Genomic DNA, 26191 nt, shown 5'->3' with positions numbered 1-26191 from the left:
TTCTGGAGGCTTGTTGCTATGGAAACGACAACGCAACAACGCTGACCCATGTCTGTTCCTGGTGTTCGCGGTGTGTTCTTTCTTCTTCGTCTTCATTTTTGAGGCAAATAAAAAGTAGGTGAAGAGTTTGCTCCGCGTGTCGGTAAGGTGAGGTTGTGTTTTAGCCACCAAGCAGTTCGTGGTCCTGACCGTAAAATGTGCCTTAAACGGGAAAGAGCTACGTTACCATTCCCCGTGTTTCCTTCTGTGTCGAGGACTAAGCGTCTTCTTCCTTTGCAGCCATGTTAGCGGAGACTCGGGGTCCTGACCCGCTGGTGTCTGCCGCTCCACGGGAGGCCTCCGTCACTGGCAACGATATCAAAGTAAAGTTTGGCATCATTGTTTTTTTCCTGTGTGAGATCTGTGAGAATAACCCTGTGCTGTGCTCACATTTAGGAAACTGTGTTTGTTTAGTTTTGTTTACTTTATGTCAATGATGTAAACAGTATACAGAAAATAATCCAGTAAAAAACACTACAATATCACAAAGTTATCAGTGTTTATTTATCCAGCTTCCCTGTTGATTTAAACCTCAATAACAGCAGTGAACACATTTCTAACTACACATAATATGTACGCTACATAAGATACAAATTATTCCTGTATTATCTTGTTTTCACAACTCCATAATTGTGCTCCACGCAGCAAAGCAGGTAGCAACTGAAAACAGAAACACTGACTAAAATTCAACATCTTCCTCTCCTATCTGATGAAGATCATATCTTTATACTTCTTTTTGACTAAATTTATGTTTGTTGCAAAAGTTGCAAAAGCCCTTAAATTATGACCTCCTTTTCTCAAAAAACAAACAAACAAAAAGTTGCTGCTAATTTTGTTTTTCTCAGGGAATTTGTGCTGAATTTCACTGATCTGTAAATTTCAGTATTTCAAGCTGTACAATAGTGAAATGATCCTTATGGCCTGCAATGTGAAAGATCCAAACTGCTTTTTGTTTTTGAAGAATAAAAAGTGAGTGTAATGTACTTGTGTAGTTATTGTCCCAGACCTTTGAACAATAGCTTAAATAAGGTGAACATGGAGTGATGTGAAATCTAAGGCCTGCTCTGCTTTGTTTAGTGCTGCTTGTTGACACTGAAGGATGAATATATTTAACGTGTCCTTTCTAACTATCTATAATGTCTTTTTCTGTATCAACACCATCTATCGTGTTCTTTATATTTGTATTTAATCCATTTACAACTAACATCATTAAAGTTTATTCACATTTAATCATAATTTGTTCTTATCAAGCCAAATCTTTAATTGAAATATACTGTGTGCAAAAAATGACTTCATCCATTCCTATTGGTCAATGTAAAGTTTGTACAAAAATGTATCATTTTGAAGATATAGTTGCCTTTTCTCAAAGAGACATTGCTGTATGACTGTTTCAGGTCCACCATAGATGTTAAATATTGTTTTGAATTTGGAATAAATGTTTTGTTTTTTGTGTTTTTCCAAAACTCACATCTCCTGTAACACCAAACCTGCCAGGATCCAGGGATTCCCCACAGGCAGAGGGTTGGGAAGTGTCAGCGACGAGCACCAAGCCAAAGAAACTTTGGAGTGGAAACGAGACCAGAGCTGGCCTGGGAGGACTGGGACCTGGGCAGAGAATTTACCAAGACATTAGTGTTAAAGAACGTCCACAACAAGCTAAAGAAGCTACACATAAGGTGTTTAATCTGCTCTGTGCAAAGCTAAGCTTTGTTTTATCCCTGCAGATAACACGTCCCTCTCTTCCCTTCACAGGCCTCCTGTGTCCAAGATTTTCTCCACCTTGGCTCCTCACGTAGCTATCATCAGCCCCGGGACTTCCTTCTCCATACGAGTCACCTTTAGACCTCTTCAAAGGGTAACACATGTCAAAATCAGACAGAATACTACTTGATCTTCACTGATTTTGAAATATGAAATGTACTAGTGCTTTCATGCTTATGCAGCAGTATCTCTGTAGTCAGTAACCTTACATGACACAAACTGATGTATAGAGAGCAGGTAAATATAAAAGCAATTTAACTGTTTCAATAAAATCCTGAGTAGATGATAAACTATTTAAATACAGCAGCTCACTTTGTGCTTTGAAGTCTTCTGCTTGTGTACCGCTGTGTGTGTGTCTGAGACAGTGTGAGTATGAGGACAGCATTGAATTTCAAGGGAAAGAAGGCAGCTTTCATGTATGCCTCCGTGCCGTCGTTCCCTCTCACACCCTGGAGGTTCCTGAGTCTGTGATGCTCCCGCTCTGTGCGGCTGAACACTCCACACACACTGATTTCCCATTAAAAAATGCCAGGTACACCGTTATGTCTCTGTGTGTATTTCATTTAACCTGTATATGTGTTTTCTATGTTGGGAGGAAATAGAAAATAGAACGTTTGCTTTTATTTTACTTTAATCGCCTCTTTTTTATTTAATCCTGTAGTAAACTCCATACTTACTTCCAGTGGGAGTGTCCTGCACCATTCCAGCTCCGTCCAGAGCAGGGCCTGCTGAAACCCGGTCAGGAGTGTCACACCACAGTGGTCTTCCGGCCACAGGAGGCACTGGTGTACCAGCAGCAGGCTCTCTGCAGGTTTGGAGAGGAGGGCGAGCTCGAGAGCAGCTGCACTGTCCTGCTACAGGGACTAGGTACTGTAACTAGCACCCACAGTGTCAGTGGGTGAGGGTTAGCGTGAGAAACTGTCATAACTGTCAGCCTCCTCACTATCTCGTTTACTTGTACATCATGACCAAAATATAAAATGATGGGCTTGGCCCACTCCCATAAAGATAACGTTTGCAACATCACACGATGAAAGTAAATTACAAAAGGAGGAATTTTGTTTATAGTACAAAGTTTGCCTGAATACTGTTTTCCCTGTAAAATTCCACTCTAGGTATTTTTAGATCTACTTCAAATAGTCAAAAGCCGACACATCGGTCTTTCAAGCATCTGTTTTACCTGCGACTTTTTATCTTGCTTTTTTAAGCTAAATATCCACATCTACTGGTGAAAACTCCCAGCAGCAAAGGGGGAGAAGATAATGGTGGCCCACTGGTGGACTTTGGTCCTGTTGCTGTTGGCAAGAGTTTGCAGAAACACTTTGACATTTTTAACCCGTCTCCGGTGGGTGGTGCACATAGACACGTAAGTGCAAAGGTTCACGCTCGAAGCCTTCTCCCACACATCTTTGCATCCTTTCCTGCAGGTAACGGCGTCTTTTTCTCTGTCACGGCTGCCTGGTGGGGTGCCCTCGTTTGGATCAGAGTTCAGCTGTGATGTCACCCGTGGTAAGGTGGCTCCTGGTGGATCACGGCAGGTTTCAGTCACTTACTCCCCTGCTGTGGTGGATACTGTTTCAGTGGAGTACTTGTCTCTAAACTGTAAAGGCGCGCTCAGTGAAAGTCTGCTCAAACTCTCTGGGCGTTGTATTGGTAAGAGGCCCAACCATGAAGGAAAACTCAGTTTCTCTGTAGCTTTAGTAAAGCACATGTACACTCGCAAGAAAGTTGTATTTTCAAATAATAAAAGGAAGATAGTTTATAACCCAGATAATCTCCTTTTGCAGGTCCCAAAGTTGCCTTGTCTTCCTCTGTGGTGGATTTTGAATGTGTTGAAGCAGGAGGATCAGTTGTACGGACGGTGGAGCTCGTTAATACTTCCACTGCTGAGGCTTTCTACCAATGGGATATTGACTGTCGTGGGAACAGTGTGTTTAGTATCTTACCAGCAAGTGGCGCTGTTCTCCCACATAGCCACACCAGAGTGAAGGCAGCCTACAGGCCCACACAGCCTAATGCACACTACAGGAGAGTGGCATGTCTCGTACTGGACGGGGTAAGACATGTTAAACACGGCACGGAGACAAGCATTTCTACCTATATGCTTACATAATGTCTCTTCTAGGAGCCGGTGTTTCTTGACCTGATTGGTACCTGCCACTCAGGGCACCAGAAACCTGCCATACTAAAACCTGAACACTTGGTTGTGCACACGCTTCAGCAGGACTGCAGGCAGAATTCACCACATGCCCCGGCAGCCCTGCGGGGAGGTCATAAAATAGAGTCTGACCAGAAAGGGCTGCACTCCCCTGTGGAGGGGGTATGCTTCCATTTTCACATTTCTGTATTTAAATATCAGCGAAGGCTTAGACTTGCCTCTCTGACTCGTTGTCTGTGTCATTTACAGCAGTTCATGTCAGCCACCGCCGTGGAAGACTTTTACCGGGCCTGCTTGGGGCACACGGATCCTCTCTGTTTGAAATCTTCATTGTCATTACTACGTGTATCTGTGGCCCCGACTGAACTGCTGTTTAATCACAAGCATACATCCTCTTCATCTCCTTCATCTGCTTTTACGCAGTCGGTCTCTATCACAAACCACACCAGGAGGAAACTCAGGTACGTCTTCGTGTCCTGCAGCGTGGCTTCTTTTGATGTTTTTGTTTTTCTGTCTGAAATCTACCTTTAATATCTGACCGCTGATGCTTATATTTCATGTATTCCCCTTCAAGTCTCGTGTGGACTGCCGCCCAAGAGTCTCCATTCTCCATCGCTCCATCATCCTGTGACTTGGCGCCACTTAAGTCCACCTTGTTCAGAGTGACGTACGCGCCCAAGCAGCTCAATACTCTGCACGGAGCACAACTTGAGTGCTTTGCATACGATAAGGTATTATTATTTTATACACTGCAGTAAACTGTGCATTACAACAGGCAGCGGTGCTTTTTTGACTTAGTATAACCTGGTCTTAAACAGTCACATGCTTTCAAACCTATGCTGTCAATCATGCGTCTTTGGACTCTGCAGCACAGTCCAGACACAGGTGTGTGTCCGCCTTGGTGTGTGACCATCAGAGTCATTGGCCACTCCTTTCAGCCAGGCAAAGAACACTTCACTCCACGCTGCTCCGTAAATCCCCCTCACGTGGTAAGAACAAAAAAGATGCACTTTCTTCAAATCCCAACTCATGAGGAAAATCTTTAAGATAATAAATCAAATATTCCTTCTTAGAAACAACATCTGGAGCTTGCTGAATGATTTTGTTCTACTAGGTGTTTCCAGCCCTCAGTGTCATTTCCTATCGGACAGTCCTGCTTCACAATGTTGGAGACTGGCCGCTCACTTTCTGTTTGGAGCGCAGCTCAAACCCTGCCCTGGCAGAATCGGTGTTTGTAGTTCCAAGCTGTGGTTTGATCCAGCCAGGAGATCACCAGATCCTGTCCCTCAGAGCAGTGCCAGCAGAGGATAGTTCTGACCAGGGGTTTAAATTACACCTGCAGCTCAACGCATCTAAACTCACAAAGGTGCGGCCCTGCACAAGACCCGTCCGTCAACAGTCACTCACGTTTTTACGTTATTTTTATTTTACTGTCTGTTAATGTCTCTTTCTTCTTCAGGAACTGACAGTTGTCAGTGTGGTGGAAAAGCTGTGTGTGTCTCTGGAAGGAGGCAGCACTTTATATTTCCAGCCAACAGCAGTGGGCTCGCGGGCCCAGCGCACCCATCACATCAGGAACCTAAGCCTGTTGCCAGTGAGGTCGGCTGGCTGATTTGTTTCTGCGCTCTTATTCTGGTCGTGTTTTCCGACATTTTTCAGTGTATTGTTTGTAGTCTGGACTTACCTCAGGATCATTAATCTTGTCTACAGCTGGCTTTCTCTGATTTCCTTTCATGATAGATTCCAGTGGAGCATTCCAGAGCCAGACCAGGAGCTTATCTCTGTCAAACCAGATGCTGGTGACCTGCATCCCAATGAGTGCTCTGTGAGAGACTGAGAGAGGAGTGCACACTGCACATTTATGTAGACAGTAACTGTGGAACTTACTAAAAAAAGCTGTTTAATTTGTTTATTTTTACTACAGATGCAGACGTGGACCTTCAGTCCGCTGGCAGAGAACGCATACACACTAGAACCTACTCTAACCTACTGGCCTGTCCAGTCACATGGATCCATCAAGTCACACCTCACCCTTGTAGTGGAGGGAGTGGGATCCAGGGGCTGGATAGAGGTGGAACTATTCATGTGTTTGAGTGATTTCAATATGTACACATGCTTGTTTTTGTTTTTTGTGAGTCAGTCATAACCGTAAACAAATATTGCAAGAAAATTCAAGCAATCATTTCCTGTAGCTTTGGAACAGCAGCAGATCTTTAGAGGTGCCTTCCTTCCCAGGCAGAGAAATCCATCCTTGATGTGGGAGAGACTTTGGTTGGAAGCTGCCGAACTGTTGAGATTCCTGTAGTAAACAAGAGCCCCTGTCCCGTCTCCTTCAGCATCTCTGTGCAGCAGATACTTCTGGATGATGAACATCACTCTGACTCTGCAGCTCAGCCAAGTGGTATCTCATTTTGTGATACACGTATACGTTCATCTGCACTCTGTACTTTTTGATTCTACTAGTGAGACTGAATCTGTGTCCTTTTAGCCCTACAGCTGGACTTGGAGAGGGGAACTGTTGCCTCTCACTCCACCATGGTGGTCCGATCCACAATCAGACCGAACAGGCAAGCCGAGTACCTCTGGACCATCACATATACAACTCTGAATACCAGTGGTAGAACACATACACACTCCATACGCTTAAATGTTTACTGCAATTTAACTCCAAGTCATTATTAAGCAACACTGCCTGTTTTATCCTGCTCTCCCTGGCTGTCTCTCTCCAGGATGTGTGATGTCATCTCCCCAAGCGGTTTGTGAAGTGCGAGCTAGGGGCGTGTTTCCCACCCTGCAGGCGATGGATGCGTGGAGCTGTGGCTGTGTGGGTAGACTCAGCAAGACACACATATGGAAACTCTTCTCACTGGACTGTCTCAACGACCAGCTGCTGTCCAACCCGTCCTCTGAAGAACTGACCTTTCAGACTCCCACCAGGCACAGGTCAGCGTCTGAAACAAGCAAAAAAACTAAACAAAACAGAAACGTAACCCTGGAATAATTAAAGTTTTTTGGTATTTATGGTAATTTTTTGTATTTGAATTATTTTGTATTTGTTGTAGAACAGTTTGTAATTCCTGAACGATAAACAGTCATTTTAAACCTGCAGTGTCTGGGTGTGGTGTGCGCACCACCCTGTTGTCTCCATCTGTCTCTAGCCTGCACACAAGTCCTTCCATCTTCACCAAAACCATGCTGGATTTCAACTTTGGTTCGGCTCCTGTTGATTCAGATCCTTCAGACTTTATGTTGATGCTTCACAACCCTGGATGCATTCCTGTACACTGGTATGTAAATATCATGCCATAAAGTATACTGTTATTACAGACCAGTCTGCTCTATACACCCTGTCAGTTTTCATTTTTGTTGTTGAAAGTAGAGCGTATGTGAAGGTTTGAAGGCAAATTCTACCATCTACTGATAGTTGTCTTCTTCTTTGATATTAGGGCCTTCTTGTTTCCGGAGGATCAACAGATAGAGTTGGAGTACTGGGCAGTGACGGGAGAGTTCAGTAACACAGAGCTGTCCCAAATGAAGGTCTTACTTTTTTGTATATTTTCTTTATTCCATTTTGCAAGAAAAAAATATCAATATTATGATAAGACAGAGATAAAAAAAAAAAGTAATGTTTCATGTTATTCACAGGTTCAGGACAACCAATTGTTCAGTGTTTCACCTCGCGCTGGAACTTTGCTCCCAGGCCAGAAGAGGGCAGTACACTTCAGCTACAGGTCAGAGATCATGACTGTACATGTCCCATAATCATATACACACCGACTAAAATCTGAAGCAAATTAATTTATTAACCAATGAACTAATAAACTGATACCAAAACATTCAAAACGTTGTCCTTCACAGTCACGTCTTTGTTGGGACGGATCACTTTCCTGTTGTGTTCAAGCTCTCATATGGCAGAGAAATCTTGGTGAGGCTTTTAAAAACGTTATATTTACGCAGGTCTGACAGTGCAGTAATAATAAGTCACCTGACAGTTTTGGTAGCTTCGTGCTCCTTTTACATTTGTGACCTTTTTTTGTGATGCTATGTCACATTAGTGAATGAGGGGCATGACAAACATATTTATGAAGTCAAAGAATCCAGTTTTATTTATATAGCACCAAATTGCAACAGCAGTCGCTTCATGGCACTTTATTTTGAAAAATAAAGACCCCACAGTTATACGGAGAAAACGCAACAATCAAACAACCCCCTACGAGCAAGCACTCGGCATTCTGTAAGAAACGTTTTTAACTTATTCATGTGACAGTTCACATTTTAAGGGATGATGTACTTTCTTTTAACATCAGCACATTCGCTGCATTCGATTGTTTTCATTGCCTTTGTGTCCATTTCATGTATTCTGTGTGCAGCTGAACTTTCAGGGGGCGACGGTGGGGAGGGATCAGCCATATCTCCACTTTGACTCCCACCAACACTTCTTCACCGCCGTAACTATTGGAGACTGCAGTCCTCCAAAGCAGGTGTGTGTTCTCTGCAAGTGTGTGCAGCGAGAGGATGTTTACAGCCCAACGCTTGGAACGAAAAGATTTGTGATTGTTTGTTTACCACGCAGGTGTATGAATTACACAATGGTGGGGCAGTGCCAGTGTGCTATGAAGTGGACACAGCTGTGTTGTCACAGCTTCAAGCTGACAACTTTGACCATCCAGTGCTGCGCTGCCTCAATCCACAAGGAGAAATTCCTCCAGGGAAAACTGCAAAGCTGGAATGGATCTTCTCACCGTTGGAGGCTAAGACGTATCACGTACGAATGACATCATACTCTGCACATCTTACCCTGTCGTCAGGATATTTACACACCCTGATTCCAGAGAAGTTGGGATGCTGTTTAACCTCCTAAGACCCGAACTCTTCCACAGCAGCATTTTTAATTTCTCTTTGATATTTGGGCTGATTGGGGCCTGATGAATGTAAAAACAAAGAATTACCAGATTTTTTTTTTACCTTATTTTTGTTTTTATGAAAAATAAGAGCCACATATGAGGATATTCATTTAAAATTTTGATAGAACAGTAGAAGTATAACGTCCTCGTAAGTGGATATCAGGCCCTTGTAGAGCAGAATTGAGTATTTTGGTCTAAATAACCCAAAATGTGATGCCCACATATGTGGACGCCAGGTCCTAGGACAGTGGTTCTTAACCTGGGTTCAATCGAACCCTAGGGGTTCGGTGAGTTGGTCTCAGGGGTTTGGCAGAGCCTCTGCCGTGACATGCACGGCTCATTTTGTGCACCAGTAAAAAACATATCTATGTCTTGAATTTGAAAGAAATCATATTTTATTTTTCACTAAAGAGGGGTTCAGTGACTGTGCATATGAAGCTGGTGGGGTTCGGTACCTCCAACAAGGTTAAGAACCACTGTCCTAGGAGGTTAATAATGTAAATAAAAACAGAATGAATTGGTTTCATATATACATGTATGTATTTAATTTAGAGTTTGTGAGATTCTGTTTTTATTTACATTTTGCCTTTTTTGGAACTGGGTTTGAATTGTGTTTTGTACTTCACCAGCTGGCATTGTTATCATTTAGGTAATAATCATTTAGAAATCTAGAGGAATTAGAATGATAACAGATCAGTAACGATAAACACACTCTGTCGTTTCTGTATCCCCAGGTAGATGTTCCTATCCACATCGGAGGTAGTGACTCAGCGGTCGTGAGGTTTGAGGGACGTGGGCTTAGCAGCCTTACACAAGACTCCTCAAACCACTGTAACAGCAGTGATTGTCAAGCTTTTGTACCCAGTGCTAAGAGGGTGCCCTTCCCGGGACAGGTGAGACTACGTTCATTTTAATCTTTTTTGTGTATCATTCAAATATTATTTTCATTGAATTCTAACATGTTTGCTTTATGCAGGTGTTGTTCCTGTCTGAGGACAGCATCTTCCTAGGTGACATCCCCGTGTGCTCACAGTCTTCAAGAATCTTCTTCCTCACCAACGTGTCTTGCGCCGACACCGCCCACTATGAATGGGACCTGCCCCAACACACCAACCAGCAGGAAGAGGAAGGTGCAAAGGTAGCCGCAGTTTGGTTAGATTTTGAGGAAAAACATAGATCCGCCCTCTTTGTGTGGCTCTGTTTGACTGTCACGGATCACACAAACACGGCTTGTATTCATTGTTGTACAAGCCATTATTTTATTCTCTTTCTCATGTTGATGAGCTTTGATGTGCTGTGTCAGGTTGTGCAGATCCACCCAGACCGAGGTCGTCTTCGTCCGGGGGAGTGTGCCCTTTGTGTCCTCGCCTTCACTTCTACTCATTACCCCACAGTTCATCAGCTGGATGTCGTCTGTCAGGTAACACAGCCGCATCATCGTAAAGTTTAGGTTTTGTTACAGGTGGCATAAAGGCCCAGTTCACACCACCGAGTCAGTACAATGAGGTGTTTGTCATGTTCCACAAACCATTTCTGTGCAGAAACTGCAGCGTGGTGCATTATCGGTGTTTGCAGCAATGCTTACTGTTGCCCTAGGAAAGTCTTACCCACGTAGGGTCAGATGCATCTTCTCAGGGTTCTGTGCTTGGACCTCTCCTCCTTCCTTTATACATGTTACCCCTGCCACGTGTCACCTGCAGGCACGTTATGCAGACGACATGCAGCTCTATTTTCTTTTAACCCCACTGACATTCGTAAACTCAAAGCTTTGCCTGCTTTGATGCTGGATGGAATAGAACTTACTGCAGCTAAAATAAGTACAACAACAAAGTAAAGTTAATATGGTAAAAACCTCAGGGTCCTTTTTGAAAGCACCTCAGCAGGATTAAACATCTCACTTCAGACATCCAGTCTTGTTTTATGCAGCTCAGTTTTACCTAAAAGAAATGTTTTAAAAACATTTTATCCTTGTTCATCTTCTGTCTTGTGTTATAAATCAAGTTTTTTGTTATTATTTGTATCATTTCCTTGAATTGTTGCGTCCTTTTCCTCTCTTCTCTAGGTTACTCTGGAAGCTGAACGTACTCGGTATAACGATGCTTTGCAGCGCTGGGAAGAAGAAAGAAAAAGACAAAAAAACGAATTTATAATCACGGACAAAAACATCACAGAGAGCCAAAGAGTTCTGATCGATGAGGTCTGACTTCAAAGACTAATTATTACATTTTTTAAAATCATGTAGAAATCAAAAGTATTTCACTCCTTGTCTCGTCACAGACACTCCCAGCAGTTCCTGTAAGAAAAGGTCCGCCACTCAGAAAATATAAGGTTGTCTCTGTGATTTTATTATTAAAATAATTACGAGACTATAAAAGAACACGAAGCTTTTATTCTGACTTCACGTTTGTGTCTTCTTTCCACTCTAGACCCTTCCTCCCATCTGTGCCAGTAGTGTTTATGGAGCAGCCAGTGCAGGCACTAAGCTAAGAACAGCCGAGCTGCGGGCACAGCGACAGATAGCAAAAGTGTGGAGGCGCCCCGACCCCCCCAGACCTGCTCTGCTGTATCTCAGGGTCACAGCACACTCCCATGACCTTATAGAGTACCTAAAGAACTGTCCTGATTACTTTAATAAGCATTATAGGTACATCAGATACAGAATATGTTCAGTCCTTCATCCCCGAGCTTAACTATAGATGCTGAAGCGATGACATGTCATTTCTCCTGCTGTTATTAGAAGCCTTCAGTCAGTTCAGATGCATCATCCTGAACCCACCGTCTCTACTGGGCTTCCTGCTCCAGCACACAGCCCCGACAAAGAGATCCTCTTCCACATACTCAGCTGTCTGCTACGGTACCGCCCACGTGTAGAGTAGACAGCCTGTCTTATGCATTTCATTTATTCTAATTTATAGATCGGTGATATTTAAGATGACAACACTGAAAATCAATCATGCATGGTCTTCGTATTTCAGCGACATACTCGATGACTCTGCCTTCATCCAGCGTCTGATTTCTTCGGCCTCCAAGCCCGACACCTACCGGCCCGCGGGATCGTCCTCTCCTGACAGATCCTCGTTTCCATCCTCCTCCTGTCAGTGTTTGTGTCCCAGCTCTTCTCCCCCCGCTAGGCCGCAGACTCGGGCTCTGAGCAGGGCAGTGGGCAGCGAGGAGAGTGCAGGGTGCTCAGGAAACACACCCCACACACGCGAACATGTGTCTGCTTTCATGAGTGAACTTGTTTTGATGAACACCCTCCAGAACCTGATGATGGAAGCTGTCAGAGGAGAGCTCGTCCTCACGGCGTGCCCCCGCTCTAATATCTTGCCACCTGTTAGTACCAGGTGAGTACAGACACACTCACATTAGCCTTCGCAGCGTTTCCTCTTTCTTTAGTTTGTTGCACGAGTCAGAAATGGACTCTAATTATTTGACGCATTTTTTGCTCCATTAGGAGGAGGACGCCCAAACCCCCGACCGGGGAGGAGAAAACTCATCTCTGACACGAATAAGATGCTGAACAACTACCTGTGTCGTCAACAGTTGTGTATTATTTACATCTCGTGTGAATTTTATTCTGAAATCTCGATCATCTTCAGTCTGTGAGGCATTCTTGTTCTTCCCTATAAAAAGTCAAAATAACACACAGAAGCTAAGGACGAAGGTTAGAGCCGTACCGAGCGCCACTTAATATTTACATTAAATATTTCTCTTACTATTACTCACATAAATAGTAAATATAATTTTCAACAATAAATTAATAGAATAGAAAATAGCTTTAAATATACATATTACCAAGAAAAGCTGGCAATAAAGGGAATTATTACCCTACCCCAGCTGGCAGCAGACGCTCCACAGCATCTCAAATATTACTTGTTACATTCTAACAATGTTTGAGAAAATCTTTTAATGGAAACGATGTGTATAGTTTAAGTTAAGGCAAAAGTTTGTTATATGAGAACAGTAAAGAAACATTTTTTGAATAAATCCTCTAATCCAACATTCTGACAACGTGTCCGGATGTATGAGAGTAACAGATTACAGAGTACTCCCCGTCAGTCTGTCCATCCTTGCAAACACTTAGACTGCCAGGAAATTCAGCTGTTGTGTTCACGATCCTCAGGTTTTGGAACTGGCCTCTTGGTATCGTTGGTACCCCGAGCACATTATAAGCTGGTTTGTCTCACTGTGGATTTTTGGTTTAACTGGTTCGCTGCTTGATTGTTAAACTTGGATACAGCAGGAAAGATCTTGTCGTGAAGATACTGGATCTGTTCCTCTTCAGTTTGCAGTTTCTCAAAGTAAGGGATCTGCGACGAGACGAGGAAGAAAATAAATACAGATCAGCTTTGATATTTTTGACCAACATAATAAATATAAAACTTTAAAGATATGATGTTAACATGCCAAAAAGAGAATTTAACAGTTCATTTCAATGAGCAACAATAGCATTAAGTTTAAGTTGAGAGTTCATTTCTGTAAGTGTAGAGTCCACTGAAAACAAACCCACTTATACAAACTGCTCCATCTGTTAGGTCCTCTCAGTTTACAAAGAAGAAACTTCTAACTACTAAACAAAACTCTTACATTTTATATCCAGTTGCAACAATTCAGTTTCACGAGTATCTCCTGGGGTTTTTCACACTTACCTCCACCAGCTCCACGCCCATCCTCTGCAGGTGTCGTGTGTTGGTGCAGAAACGGTTTGGATCATCCAAACACAACACAACTCTACACGTGCACAACACATGAAGAAAAGCTTAATTACTCACACATCAGTGTCACATCAGTTCTTACCTCTTGTAAGTTTGATCCCACTGAGACGGAGGCAGAACAAATCCACTCTCATCCAGGCAAATCTCCACATCTTAACAAAAAGGAAGAAATGGAAAAAACGAACTTCTTGTCACAACACGATCTATCCCAGCACGCAGGTAATACACTCACGGGCTACTTTGTTAGGTACAGCTCTTATCTCACATATCTAATCAGCCAATCACATGGTAGCACCTCAGTGCTTTTAGGCTTACAGACAACTGCTGAAGTTCAAACTGAGCATCAGAATGAGAAAGAAAGGTGAGCCAAGGAACTTTGGAGGTGTTATGTTGCTGGGGGCAGACGTGCTGCTCTGAGTATTTTATATTATACATTTTCTCACACGGCCATCTCTAGTGTTTACAGAGGGAGGTTTGAAATAGAGGAGGGAGGAGCAGGTCTCTGCGTAAATGTTTTATTGATATCAGAGGAGAATAACACGACTGCTCCTGGTTTACAGGAAGGCATAACTAACTCAAATAACCACTCATTCCAACCAAGGTGAGCATCTCTGTGACACCTGGAAGCTGAGAGACCAGACTGAGGGCCTCTCCTGTGAGAAACACAGGGCTACAGTTCACACCAAAACTGGACACGAGTTTCTGCTACAACAGGGGTGTCAAACTCAAATACACAGTGGGCCAAAATTCAAATCTGGAACAAAGTCGCAGGCTAACATTAATATTTATTGAAAAAAAAAACTTCCTCCAGATATAAGAATGAATCTTTTCTTATGGACTCAAACAAGTTTTGCTGAAAAACTGAATATGGAACGAGCAAAGCTTAATACTAAATATATATTAGCTGTATAATACCAGTAGGCCAGCTCTAATAGTAATTTGGTATGGCTTCGCGGGCCAAATGTAATTAGGCTGCGGGCCAAATTTGGCCCACGGGCCAGAGTTTGACACCTATGTGCTACAACATCCAGATACAAATTTGAGTATAGAACATGAAAGCATAGATCCGTCCTGCCTTTTATCAACTGTTCAGCCTGCTGGTGGCGGTGTAGTGGTGTGGGGTGTGTTTAAGTACCAACTGAACATCGTTTAGATGCCACAGCTTAGCCGAGCATTGTTGCTGACCTTGTCCATCCATTTATGACCACAGTGTACTATCTCCTCATGGCTGCTTCCAGCAGGGTACAGGATACAAAGCTCAAATCATCTCAGACACGATGATGAGTTCACTTTACTAAAAAGGCCTCCACAGTCTAACAGAGAGCCTTTGGGATGTGACAGATTGGCAGATTTGCATCAAGGACGTGCAGCTGACAAACGTTCAGCAGCTGTGTGGTGCTCACATGTTGACCAAAATCTCTGAGGAAACTTTCCAGCACGAGGGGGGCCAACCCAGACTGTACCTAACAAAATGTCCAGTGAGCGTGTGATAAGCATGAAAGTCAAATACCTGAACTCCAGGTACTGTGATGATGTGTCACGTGTCCTGTTGTAGCTTACCTATAGTGTATCCACCATGAATCATTCTGGTGGAGTAAAATGTGCCCCCCAACAGCTGTGCTAGAGGACCTTTGACCTGTTTGTTCCATTGGTGTCTCAAAGGCCTGGCCTGCTGAGGAAAACCTCTTCACGTGAAGAAAGAAGGGCAGTCTGGGACCCTGCCGAGGAGAGCAGTAAAGACGAATCACTCCTGTTATCGAGGAGCCAACGCCTTCTTTTTGTTTTCGAGTTAAATGAGAGCGTTGTGGTTATAATTCACCTCTGACAGTGATAAATTATAACCCTGTTTACAGATTCTCACCCAGTAGTATGTGCACTCTAACATGGTGGAGAGGTGGAGCTGTGTCAGCTGCCCCAGTGTGTTTTTGTCCAGTGGCTCCCCCTGTGCTGCAGGACACGGAGAGCTTACATCAGAGACACTGCGTAGCCTTGTGGGTAAATACATAATCCATGCAGTCATATGTGCAATATATTCTTGTAAAGAAGTTGTTTCTATTTGCTAATGCTTTTTGACAGCTAGCAGAGGAACTCAGATCCATCCATTTTTCTTCTACTTGTCTGATTCAAAGCTGGGCTGGAGCCTATCCCAGCGTGCATTAACCATTTACACCTACAGCCAATTTAGAATGAACCTCACAGGCATCAGGTGGTTCAGACTGTGGGAGGAAGCCGGAGAGCAGAAACTCCACAGACACGGTGAGAACATACAAACTCTGCTGTGAGCTGACGGTGTAACCATCGTGTAACCCCCTCAAGGTTATCCACTGCTGTTCAAGCCAGTGATTTAATGTTTAATGTATGCAGTACTAATTCTATCCAACAGGGGGCAGTGATGGCGCTATAGTTGTCCTGCGCTGCGTTATGCGGCGAGAAGAAGAGCTGCAGCGGAGCAGATAGCCAGCAAGCTAGAAGAAGAACACACCGAGCGCATGGAGTACCGAAGAGCATAAAAACCTTTTTTTTCCTAAGTGTTAAGGTTTTTATAGTTACAGACTATTAGGATTTGCTTACCACGCATCTTTTTTTTCCAGTTGTTTTTTACTGTGTTGAGACATAGTGCGAGAGACAGTTGCTGGATACTCGATCGGCGATTGGAAGGCGAATCCAGTGGGGTTTTTTCCAGAGACGTATCGCTCCACCCAGAAGGATGGCGAACGAGGATTTTACTCATCTTTGCAGATAAGCACTGGGCTTATCCACACACTCACACACACACACTACCCGGGTAGATTGACAAAGTTTTTCTCAGAGCTCTGAATTTATTTTATTATTATTCTTTTTTACTTCAACACCATATTTTACTTTTTTTTCCTTTCCTCACCAAACCAGAGTGGTTGGTGGAGGTAGAACTGTGACAAGAGACATAAATGGACTAATATGGAAACTGAACTGACTGATTGAAGGGGGGAATATATTGGGTTTTTGTCTCATAAGTGTTGTTAACATTCTGCATATTATTGAAGTTGCTGATGAGACTGTTATGTGTTGTGTTGTAATAAATGCCATAGAGTGTTCTCTATAAGACAGCATAAGGAAGTGTTCTAGTTTTCTTGTTCCTCTTCTCCTCATTGAAAGTACCTAGAATATCCATGTCCCTAAGTTAATCAATTAAGGGATCGATTACAAAAGTTGGCGAGCCAGCCAGGAGGAGTAGATGGAAAATTAGTTTGAAAACACTTCCATTTAGCTGATTTTTGTAAGTCTTTGTTTAAAATTTCACAGCTGTTGATTATTAAGTGTTACCATTTTTCACAATGTATGCAGAACAGGAATATGGTACTGATATGAAGAAGTGTGTATACATTGAAGGAATTACAGCAACAACTACTGATGATCAAATTACAGAATTTTGTATGCAATTTGGCTGTGTTGACAAAGTTCTTAGAGTAAGACAGACAGGGCAAGGTACTGGTGTTAAAGCCCTGGTGGAGTTTGAATCTGAAGAAACTGTCATAAAGTTGGCTTCCACCCTCCCTCTGTACCTTCCCAGCGTTTCGAACCCAGACATTATGTGGCGTGTAGATGGTGCCTGTAAAACTGCTCAGTCTTCAAAGACAATGTCACCCACACTTTGCCCACGCCAACAAAGTGACAGTTCGGGCTCAGAAAATGAACCAGATTCTGATAATAGTTGGACACCCCTGCTACGTAGACAGACTGCAAAGAATAAAGAGATTGAAGAGGTTGTAGCCGAAACCGCTTCTAAAGTAAAAGGACAGAGAACGATCTCCAAGCCAACTCACCCTGTCTCTCAACTAACATTAGACAGTGATGTGTACAACCCTCCTGAAGTCCAAAAGATAATCGTGGAGCATGTCATCAAAAGCGATGCCCCTCCCACTCCAAGTCAGGGCTCTAAAGGTCTTCGCCCATTTTCAGGAAGAGTTCCTAAACCCCAAAATGAAGTAGATTTTGAGACGTGGTCACTTCATGTGGAACTCATGATTCAAGATAATCTCCCACTTGATGTACAACGCCGTAAGATTCTTGAGAGCTTACTCCCCCCAGCTTCTGACTTGGTGAGGCAGCTTGGCCCACATGCGGCTCCTCGTGAATATGTCAAGCTTCTTGGCTCAGCTTATGGATTAGTTGAGGATGGGGAGGAAATTTTCGCAAGGTTTCTGAATACCCACCAGAACACAGGGGAAAAGGCATCTGAGTATCTTCAGCGGTTGCAGGTGTTGCTCACCACAGCTGCACAGAGGGGTGGTGTGAGGAGTTCAGAGACTGGGAAACACTTGCTGAGACAGTTTCGCCGCGGCTGCTGGGATCAGTCCCTAATCTTAGCATTGCAGTCTGAACTGAATTCAGATACAGCTCCTGATTTCTCTGATTTTCTTCTACAGTTAAGGACTGAAGAAGATAGAAGGGCTGCAAAATTTGATCGAATGAACCGTCATTTAGGGGGTGCAAAAGCTAAATCATCCGTACACATGCAGCTGGTCCCAGACATGTCTTCCACGCATGATGAGAATACCAGTGTACTTCAGACATACATCACTGAAACAGAGGATTTGAGGAGGCAGGTAACTGAGTTAAAAATGCAACTTAACAAAAAGAAAGAGCAAAGGAAACAAAAACATGCTGAAAAGAGAAATCCCACCCTAAATGCCTCCGCTAGTATAACTCCAGTTGCAGTACAAGCCCAACAAATGGCACCTAAACCCAGACCAAAACCTTGGTTCTGTTTCAAGTGCGGTAATGATGGACATATAGCCAGAGAGTGTGAAGGTCCTCCAAATAAGATCTTGGTTGATCAGAAATACAAGGAGTTGAGTGAGAGGCAAAGAGAGTGGGAAGCCAAATATGGTCATTTAAACTGGACCGGGGCGCAGTGGAGGGACTGACTGCACCCAAGAATGAGCCAGGATGTCCCATAAGATTTCAGGACAAAGAAAAAGTCACATGTGAAAGCCATTCCCAAGCCCAATTACTCTGTGACTGTCTTCCAAAAAGGCTTATTGGCCCAAAGTGTACTGCAGCAGTCTCCATTGAAGGGAGTCAGTGTAACAGTCTACTTGATTCAGGTTCCCAAGTAACCACAGTATCAAAGTCCTTTTATGACAGGAACCTTTCCAGTCAGAAAATCTTTCCCATCCAGGATCTGCTGGACATTGAAGGTGCTGGTGGTCAGGAAGTGCCTTATCTGGGATACATATCCACAACCATCCATTTCCCTGAAAGTGTCATGGGGAAATCAGCTGAAGTTGACACGCTTATTCTTGTAGTTCCTGATCACAGGACAAACATGGAAGTGCCCTTGCTGATAGGGACTAATACCCTGGATATTTTGTATGAAACAGTTGGCTTAGGAAAAGCTCAGCCAAATCATGTCTTACAGGAAAAAAACATCCATCACTCTCCACTGGTGAAGCATCTCTATCACAGGTTCAAAACCCGTCAAGACAATGGCAGAGTGGGGAAAGTGAAGCTGCAGAGCAAAAAGTGCATTACTGTTCCTGCAGGGAAAAAAATGGCCTTGAATGGATATGCAAGGAAGCTCACAACAACATCTGACACAACCCTGATGGTTGAGCCTCTAGAGTCAACCTTGCCTGGTGGGCTCTTGTTTTGCAGTTTTGTAATGACACGGCCTTTATGTTCATCATTTAAGGTCCCGGTTCTAGTTAAAAATGACACAGCACATGATATTAAAATACCTGCTGGCCAGGTTATTGCAGAACTCATCCTTCCAAAAGCTGTGTCATCCTTGACTGAAAGAACTGTCAAAACTCTGTCAGGTGACCAATATCCGTCGGTTCCAGCTACAGCTGCATGCAACTCTGTATCTGTGTCTGACACAGGAACACTCGCCTTTGACTTTGCTGAGTCAAGCTTGTCTGAGGAGTGGAAAGAGAGAATAACAAAGAAATTAAACTCAGTTCCTGAAGTTTTTGCTCTTCATGATCTCGACTATGGCCACACTACTCAGATTAAGCACAGAATTCGACTCTCAGACCCATCTCCATTTAAACAAAGGCCCAGACCCATCCATCCTTCCGACTACGAGGCAGTCAGACTACATTTAAAAGAGCTTCAAGATGCGAACATCATACGTGAGTCAGAGAGCCCCTATGCCTCTCCCATTGTTGTGGTCAAGAAAAGAAATGGCAACATCAGATTATGCGTAGATTATCGCAAACTGAACAGTAAGACCATCAAAGACGCCTACGCTTTGCCCAACATTGAGGAATCTTTCTCGGCTTTGACTGGGTCCAAGTGGTTCTCCATCCTGGATCTGAAATCCGGCTATTATCAAGTGGAAGTCGAGGAAGAAGACAAATGTAAGACTGCTTTCGTGACACCCATGGGATTCTGGGAGTTTAACAGAATGCCCCAAGGAGTGACAAATGCTCCCAGTACCTTTCAGAGAGTCATGGAAAAGTGTATGGGCAGCATGAATTTGAGTGAAGTCTTGGTTTTTCTTGATGATGTCATCGTTTTCTCTGCGACACTTGAGGAGCATGAGGAACGACTGCTGAAGGTCCTCCACAGGATGAAAGAATTTGGTTTAAAGTTGTCGCCAGAGAAATGCCAGTTCTTCAGGACATCTGTCCAATATCTCGGCCATGTTGTATCCTCAGAAGGGGTCAAAACAGATCCAGCAAAAATAGCTGCCCTCACTACCTGGCCAAGACCATCTAACATCAAGGAGCTCAAGTCTTTCCTTGGGTTCGCTGGATATTATAGGAGGTTTATAAAAGACTATTCCAAGATCGCAAGACCTCTTAATGACTTAACAGCTGGTTACCTCCCACCAAAGAGAAAATCCAGTCTGTCTGGCCGAACCTATAAGGTTTCTACAAGTGTGGATCTCAAAAAGCCATTTAATGGCAATTGGACCCCAGCCTGTGAAGATGCTTTTAAGACATTGATTCACAAGCTCACAACAGCCCCTGTTCTTGGGTTTGCCGATCCTAAGAAACATTATATTGTACATACTGATGCAAGCACCCATGGACTCGGTGCAGCCTTATATCAAGAACAGGAGAGCAAGTTAAGGGTCATTGCCTATGCCAGTAGGGGCCTCTCCAGGTCCGAGCAAAGGTACCCTGCACACAAGCTTGAGTTCTTGTCTCTGAAGTGGGCCGTCACCGAGAAGTTTTTTGACTATCTCTATGGAGCAAAATTTACAGTGGTGACAGACAATAACCCACTCACCTATGTCTTAACCTCTGCGAAGTTGGACGCAGTAGGTCATCGTTGGTTGGCAGCTCTTTCCAGTTTTGATTTTGACATCCAGTATAGAGCTGGGAAGAACAACCAAGATGCTGACGGGCTTTCCAGACGTCCGCATCCACATGACTGTGATGCCTCTGATCAGAGTCCTACTGATGAGGAAAATCTCATTGAAAGCTTTATTGCACAGCTCTTACGCCGCAACAAAGGGCCCGATTTTCCAACTGAGGCAGTAAAGGCAGTATGCGAGAGACATCAGTGTTCTTCAACTCTCGAGGAGGAGGCAGCGGTGCCATCGCCTGCACGAGTAGAATGTTTGGCTATTGGAACCTCTGCAATACCAGCAGATTTCTGTCAAACTGATGTAGCTGGGTCATGCCCCCTGCCGCAAATGTCTCTTCCCGATTGGGCACGTGAGCAGAAATCAGATCCAGTCGTCAGCAGAGTAATGACTCTTGTACTTGCCGGAAAACGTCTCTCCTACAAGGCAAGACGGCACGAAGACAGAGAAGTTCAGTTAATGACGAGAATAATGGATCAGTTAGTTGTAATGGATGAGGTCTTATACCGAAAACGCATCATTCAAGGGGAACCCATGTATCAGCTTGTTCTTCCGCAAAGTTACAGAGAAGTTGCCCTTGACCAGCTCCACAATGCTGTGGGCCATCTGGGTGTTGATAGGACTCTGGACTTAGTCCGAGCTCGGTTCTATTGGCCCCGCATGACCATCGATGTAAATGACAAGGTCAGGACATGTGAAAGGTGTCTCAGAAGAAAGGCACAAGTTGAAAGGAGTGCTCCTTTGGTAAACATAAAAACTAATCGTCCCTTGCAGTTGGTCTGTATGGACTACCTTACATTGGAACCAGATGAGAGAGGGACTAAAAACATCTTGGTCATAACAGACCATTTCACTAAATACGCAGTTGCAGTTCCGACTCCTGATCAAAAAGCAAAGACTGTGGCAAAGGCCTTGTGGAGCAATTTTTTAATCCATTATGGATTTCCTGAGAGGTTGCACAGCGACCAGGGTCGTGATTTTGAGTCTGCCTTGATCAAAGATCTTTGCTCGCTGCTTGGGATAAAAAAGACGAGGACCACGCCCTACCATCCCCGCGGCAATCCTGTTGAGCGGTTCAATAGAACCCTTCTTCAAATGCTAGGGACGCTGGAGGAAGAAGATAAAGTTCGGTGGAGAGATTTTGTGCAGCCTTTAGTACATGCGTACAACTGTACAAGGAATGATACCACAGGTTTCACTCCCTACCAGTTGATGTTTGGCAGGCAACCGAGGCTCCCAATCGACATAGCATTTGGCCTATGCCCTGAAAGATCCAGCAGCCTCTCTCACTCTGAATATATCAAAAAGTTGAGAGAGAGTCTCGCAGAAAGCTACCAGTTAGCCATTGAGCACAGTCAAAAGAGTGCTTTCCGGAACAAACAGAGGTTTGATAGTAAAGTGCGGGAATCCACCCTTGCCAAGGGAGATAGAGTCCTTTTAAGGAATGTTGCCATCAGGGGAAAGCACAAAATCGCTGATCGGTGGAGCCGAACCGTGTTCACTGTGATCAGACAGATTCAGGACTCGCCTGTTTTTGTGGTGGTGCCTGAAGGAACAGATGGGCCTGAAAGAGTGCTACACAGAGATCTGCTCTTACCTTGTGGGTTTCTCCCACCCACTGTTGAAGAGACAGCACCCAAAGTAACAGTGTCACGGTCTAAACCTGCAAACTCACCACCAGTTGACACATTTGAGACTGATTCTTCAGAAGCCAGCAATGAGGAGAGCACTGAAGATGAAGTTGAGTATTACTCTCTTCATTCTCTACCCTGTAACGAGCCTAATGTATTGCAAGATGGACTCCAAGAAGCCGACCAGATTGCAGTCACAGACAGACTGGCTGGAATAAAAGTCCACGAAAAGTCAGCTACAGAAGACATTTTGGGACAGATAGATCAGCTTCACACAGTTGAATCTGAGTTGAGTCCAGAGTTCTCTACTCTAAATCCAGATGCTCACGAATTCCAGCCAGTGACAACCCAGAACGGAGACGATGAGAGGGACCAGGTTCAGGGGTCACCGCCGCATGAGATCAGTTCAGCTGAAGACAGCCAATCTAAAGATCTCTCACGCAGTTTGGGTGATAGTCGTACATTGATTACAGGAGTGAGCCACAAAATGAAAGTTGTGGAGGAAGAAAGAAAAGGAGAACCAAATCTCTCTAAAGATGTCCCTAATCTTGAAGAGGGTGTGGGACTAAGGAGGTCATCAAGGGAGAGATCAGCTCCAAAGAAGCTAACTTATCCAACGTTGGGAAATCCTTTGGTGACAGTCATGCACTCCATTCTCTCTGGGTTAGACCAAGCTTTCACCCAAGCTTTCACCCTCGACAGTGTACCCAGCGTAGATCAACTAATGCCCGGGACTGCTGAAACAGTGTAAAGTTCCACATGCAAGGATGCATGCGGCTTAAGGGGGGGAGAATGTAACCCCCTCAAGGTTATCCACTGCTGTTCAAGCCAGTGATTTAATGTTTAATGTATGCAGTACTAATTCTATCCAACAGGGGGCAGTGATGGCGCTATAGTTGTCCTGCGCTGCGTTATGCGGCGAGAAGAAGAGCTGCAGCGGAGCAGATAGCCAGCAAGCTAGAAGAAGAACACACCGAGCGCATGGAGTACCGAAGAGCATAAAAACCTTTTTTTTCCTAAGTGTTAAGGTTTTTATAGTTACAGACTATTAGGATTTGCTTACCACGCATCTTTTTTTTCCAGTTGTTTTTTACTGTGTTGAGACATAGTGCGAGAGACAGTTGCTGGATACTCGATCGGCGATTGGAAGGCGAATCCAGTGGGGTTTTTTCCAGAGACGTATCGCTCCACCCAGAAGGATGGCGAACGAGGATTTTACTCATCTTTGCAGATAAGCACTGGGCTTATCCACACACTCACACACACACACTACCCGGGTAGATTGACAAAGTTTTTCTCAGAGCTCTGAATTTATTTTATTATTATTCTTTTTTACTTCAACACCATATTTTACTTTTTTTTCCTTTCCTCACCAAACCAGAGTGGTTGGTGGAGGTAGAACTGTGACAAGAGACATAAATGGACTAATATGGAAACTGAACTGACTGATTGAAGGGGGGAATATATTGGGTTTTTGTCTCATAAGTGTTGTTAACATTCTGCATATTATTGAAGTTGCTGATGAGACTGTTATGTGTTGTGTTGTAATAAATGCCATAGAGTGTTCTCTATAAGACAGCATAAGGAAGTGTTCTAGTTTTCTTGTTCCTCTTCTCCTCATTGAAAGTACCTAGAATATCCATGTCCCTAAGTTAATCAATTAAGGGATCGATTACAATCGCACCACCAGATACTTCTGCACTAAAATAAAGTGACAGCAACAAGTGAAAATGTTAGATTAAGGAAACAGAAGAGTGTTTCAGCAGCAAATAACAGACATCATTCATCTGAATCCCTCTCAGACAGGAAATATGGGAACACCCAAAAATGAACAGTGACAGACTTTTTCCTCTCCTCCTGCTTTTCACAGTCTGAAATAAAAGCCCGGCGCGTACCTTGCAGCTTCTGTAGAAAGTGTGGGCTGAATACTTTGGTCATGTAGTTGAGAGGGAAGCGTTCCAGGTGGATGCAGGCGTGCATCGCGTCAACCAGCGAGCGCGGCTGGAACTGTGAAAACCTCTCTGACAAGATGCTCTCCAGCTTTTTAAACATCTGGCTGGAGCACTGATGAGGAACAGAACAGTGACACATTACAGCAGATTTGTAATAAATATGCAAAACATATGATCTGTTTATAAACTCTGAGAATATGAGAAAACCTTCACCTGTGGCAGGTAGTTGAGCCTCCCCATCGCAACAATTTGTTTGGCTATCTGAAGGGTGGTGTGGTTCTCAGCGTGGCGTACAAAGTTTTCAGCCACAGCCTCAAAGAGTGGTTCAGAACGGCACCTCATCTGCACACAATACTCCATGATGGCACCGATCAGCTCTGGATCGCACTTCTCCAGCCTCCCTGAGACAGAATGAAAACTTATTTTCCGGTCTTTTATTTTTTAATACACAAATAGTGAAATCTGATCAGAACAGTCACAGACGCACTGATTTAAGTGTATAATAAAACTATAAAAAACACACCTGGCAAGTGTTTCTCCACAGCAGCCACGAGCTCTCCATCATGCTGTTCCAGAGTCATTAAAGCAGTGAGTACCTTCATGATTTCATCATCACGAAAAGCTTTAAAGACCCGCGATGCCCTGTGACTCAGCCTCAGCACCAGGGAAACAGCCTGTGAAACAAGTATTATATGTTCTCACATCACTTTGTGTAAACGCATTAAATATTATTATTATTATTGTGGTTCCTAAATGACAGAGATTAAAATTTGTGGATGTTTAAGCGACAGCTGGTTTGTCTTCACGAATCAAAGACAATCAAGGACGATGCTGCTGCTGTGTCTACCTGTGTCTGCTGTAACTTCAACGAGGACTGCAGAATATCACTGACTTGACCGGCTTCCAGCCGGTGGACCAGCCTTCGTGTGTCTGTGTGCAAAGCAGACAGGATTCGGGTCTGCTGCTGGCTGGCAGGCTCACAAAACCGCGTCAGCAGGGAGTAGACCATGACAGCCTCACTGGGAGAGACGACATCCTCCTCCACAGCAGCGCGCACACAGTCCAACACCTCTGTCAGCACGCGTGACCGGCGGCCTTCCAGGGCGCACACCACCTCACCCAGGCGGCAGAGTTGTGCCACCCCGATGTCCCTGTTGGAGAGCAGCTCCAGGCACTCATTCATCAGTGTGAGGACTGGAGGGCTGTGGGCTTCCAGGCCAAACTCAACACATGCTCCAAGTAAAGAGGCCAGTCCCTCTGCCCTGTCACTGCGGGGAAAAGCTTCCAGCCTGGAGCACAGCTCAGCGATGACATCCTCTTCAAACAGAGACTGAATATCGAAGAGAGCAGCTGCTTTACTCTGTGGTTTGGTATATGGGATGTACGGAGAGAGGGCTGCTCCTGGTGCCTTTTGAGGTGCTGTGCATCTTCCAGTCCGGTCTCAGCTCGGTCCCGTATCTCTTTTCCTCAGTAGTCGAACCGCAGCTTCGCTCATCAGCTTCACGTCTGTGCCGCGCGTTATTTGGAGACATCGCGCCGTGTTGCTGCCAAACTCCACACTTGTGCGTTTTTGCACTGAACCACAATTTAGAGGAAAAGGTGAGGCCGCCCTGACAGAGGCCAAGAGACACACCAAGGACTTCATTTCCCCCCGAAAGATCCTGAGTCAGAAAACCAAAGAAACCCCTCTGTCAGTACAGATGACAACTTCGACACTCAACACAAAGTCAT

The 26191-nt window shown here is 44.2% G+C and overlaps 1 protein-coding gene and 1 pseudogene across 2 annotated transcripts; one reads left to right on the top strand and one right to left on the bottom strand.

The window, feature by feature from the left end:
* cfap65 (cilia and flagella associated protein 65) lies at positions 1 to 12837 on the top strand. The gene is made up of 35 exons (XM_084908650.1): positions 1 to 114; positions 280 to 362; positions 1534 to 1715; positions 1792 to 1894; positions 2166 to 2332; positions 2462 to 2667; positions 3009 to 3145; positions 3228 to 3453; positions 3588 to 3856; positions 3926 to 4120; positions 4208 to 4419; positions 4533 to 4689; positions 4828 to 4947; positions 5073 to 5324; positions 5418 to 5557; positions 5699 to 5783; positions 5883 to 6029; positions 6194 to 6359; positions 6447 to 6575; positions 6688 to 6901; positions 7117 to 7245; positions 7405 to 7495; positions 7604 to 7689; positions 7817 to 7883; positions 8329 to 8439; positions 8532 to 8723; positions 9597 to 9755; positions 9839 to 10000; positions 10166 to 10282; positions 10925 to 11059; positions 11140 to 11190; positions 11289 to 11506; positions 11600 to 11716; positions 11838 to 12206; positions 12317 to 12837. Exons 2-35 carry the CDS (start codon positions 282 to 284, stop codon positions 12363 to 12365), a joined length of 5241 nt encoding a protein of 1746 aa, XP_084764776.1. The 5' UTR covers positions 1 to 114; positions 280 to 281; the 3' UTR covers positions 12366 to 12837.
* Positions 12394 to 25992, bottom strand: LOC146370154 (FAST kinase domain-containing protein 3, mitochondrial-like; annotated as a pseudogene). The gene is made up of 10 exons (XR_014797245.1): positions 25973 to 25992; positions 25308 to 25887; positions 24984 to 25134; positions 24674 to 24861; positions 24404 to 24572; positions 15439 to 15524; positions 15138 to 15295; positions 13660 to 13729; positions 13512 to 13593; positions 12394 to 13172 (listed from the first exon to the last, which is right to left on the bottom strand). The product of XR_014797245.1 is annotated as an FAST kinase domain-containing protein 3, mitochondrial-like (transcript).
* Between the last annotated feature and the right edge of the window lie 199 nt (positions 25993 to 26191).

This window comes from Perissodus microlepis, chromosome 16 (genome assembly GCF_051167445.1).
Source record: "Perissodus microlepis isolate ML-2025 ecotype Zambia chromosome 16, ASM5116744v1, whole genome shotgun sequence".
In the NCBI taxonomy this organism is placed as follows: Eukaryota; Metazoa; Chordata; class Actinopteri; order Cichliformes; family Cichlidae; genus Perissodus; species Perissodus microlepis.
This window is presented reverse-complemented; position numbering and strand designations above follow the sequence as displayed.

What these genes read in the sequence shown, in the direction of transcription:
- cfap65 (XM_084908650.1), top strand. Translation starts at nt 282, where the DNA reads ATGTTAGCGGAGACTCGGGGTCCTGACCCGCTGGTGTCTGCCGCTCCA. An exon ending in CCTTTAGACCTCTTCAAAGG is followed by an intron (nt 1,895 to 2,165) that starts GTAACACATGTC and finishes TGTCTGAGACAG; the next exon opens with TGTGAGTATGAGGACAGCAT. An exon ending in CGCCACTCAGAAAATATAAG is followed by an intron (nt 11,191 to 11,288) that starts GTTGTCTCTGTG and finishes TTTCCACTCTAG; the next exon opens with ACCCTTCCTCCCATCTGTGC.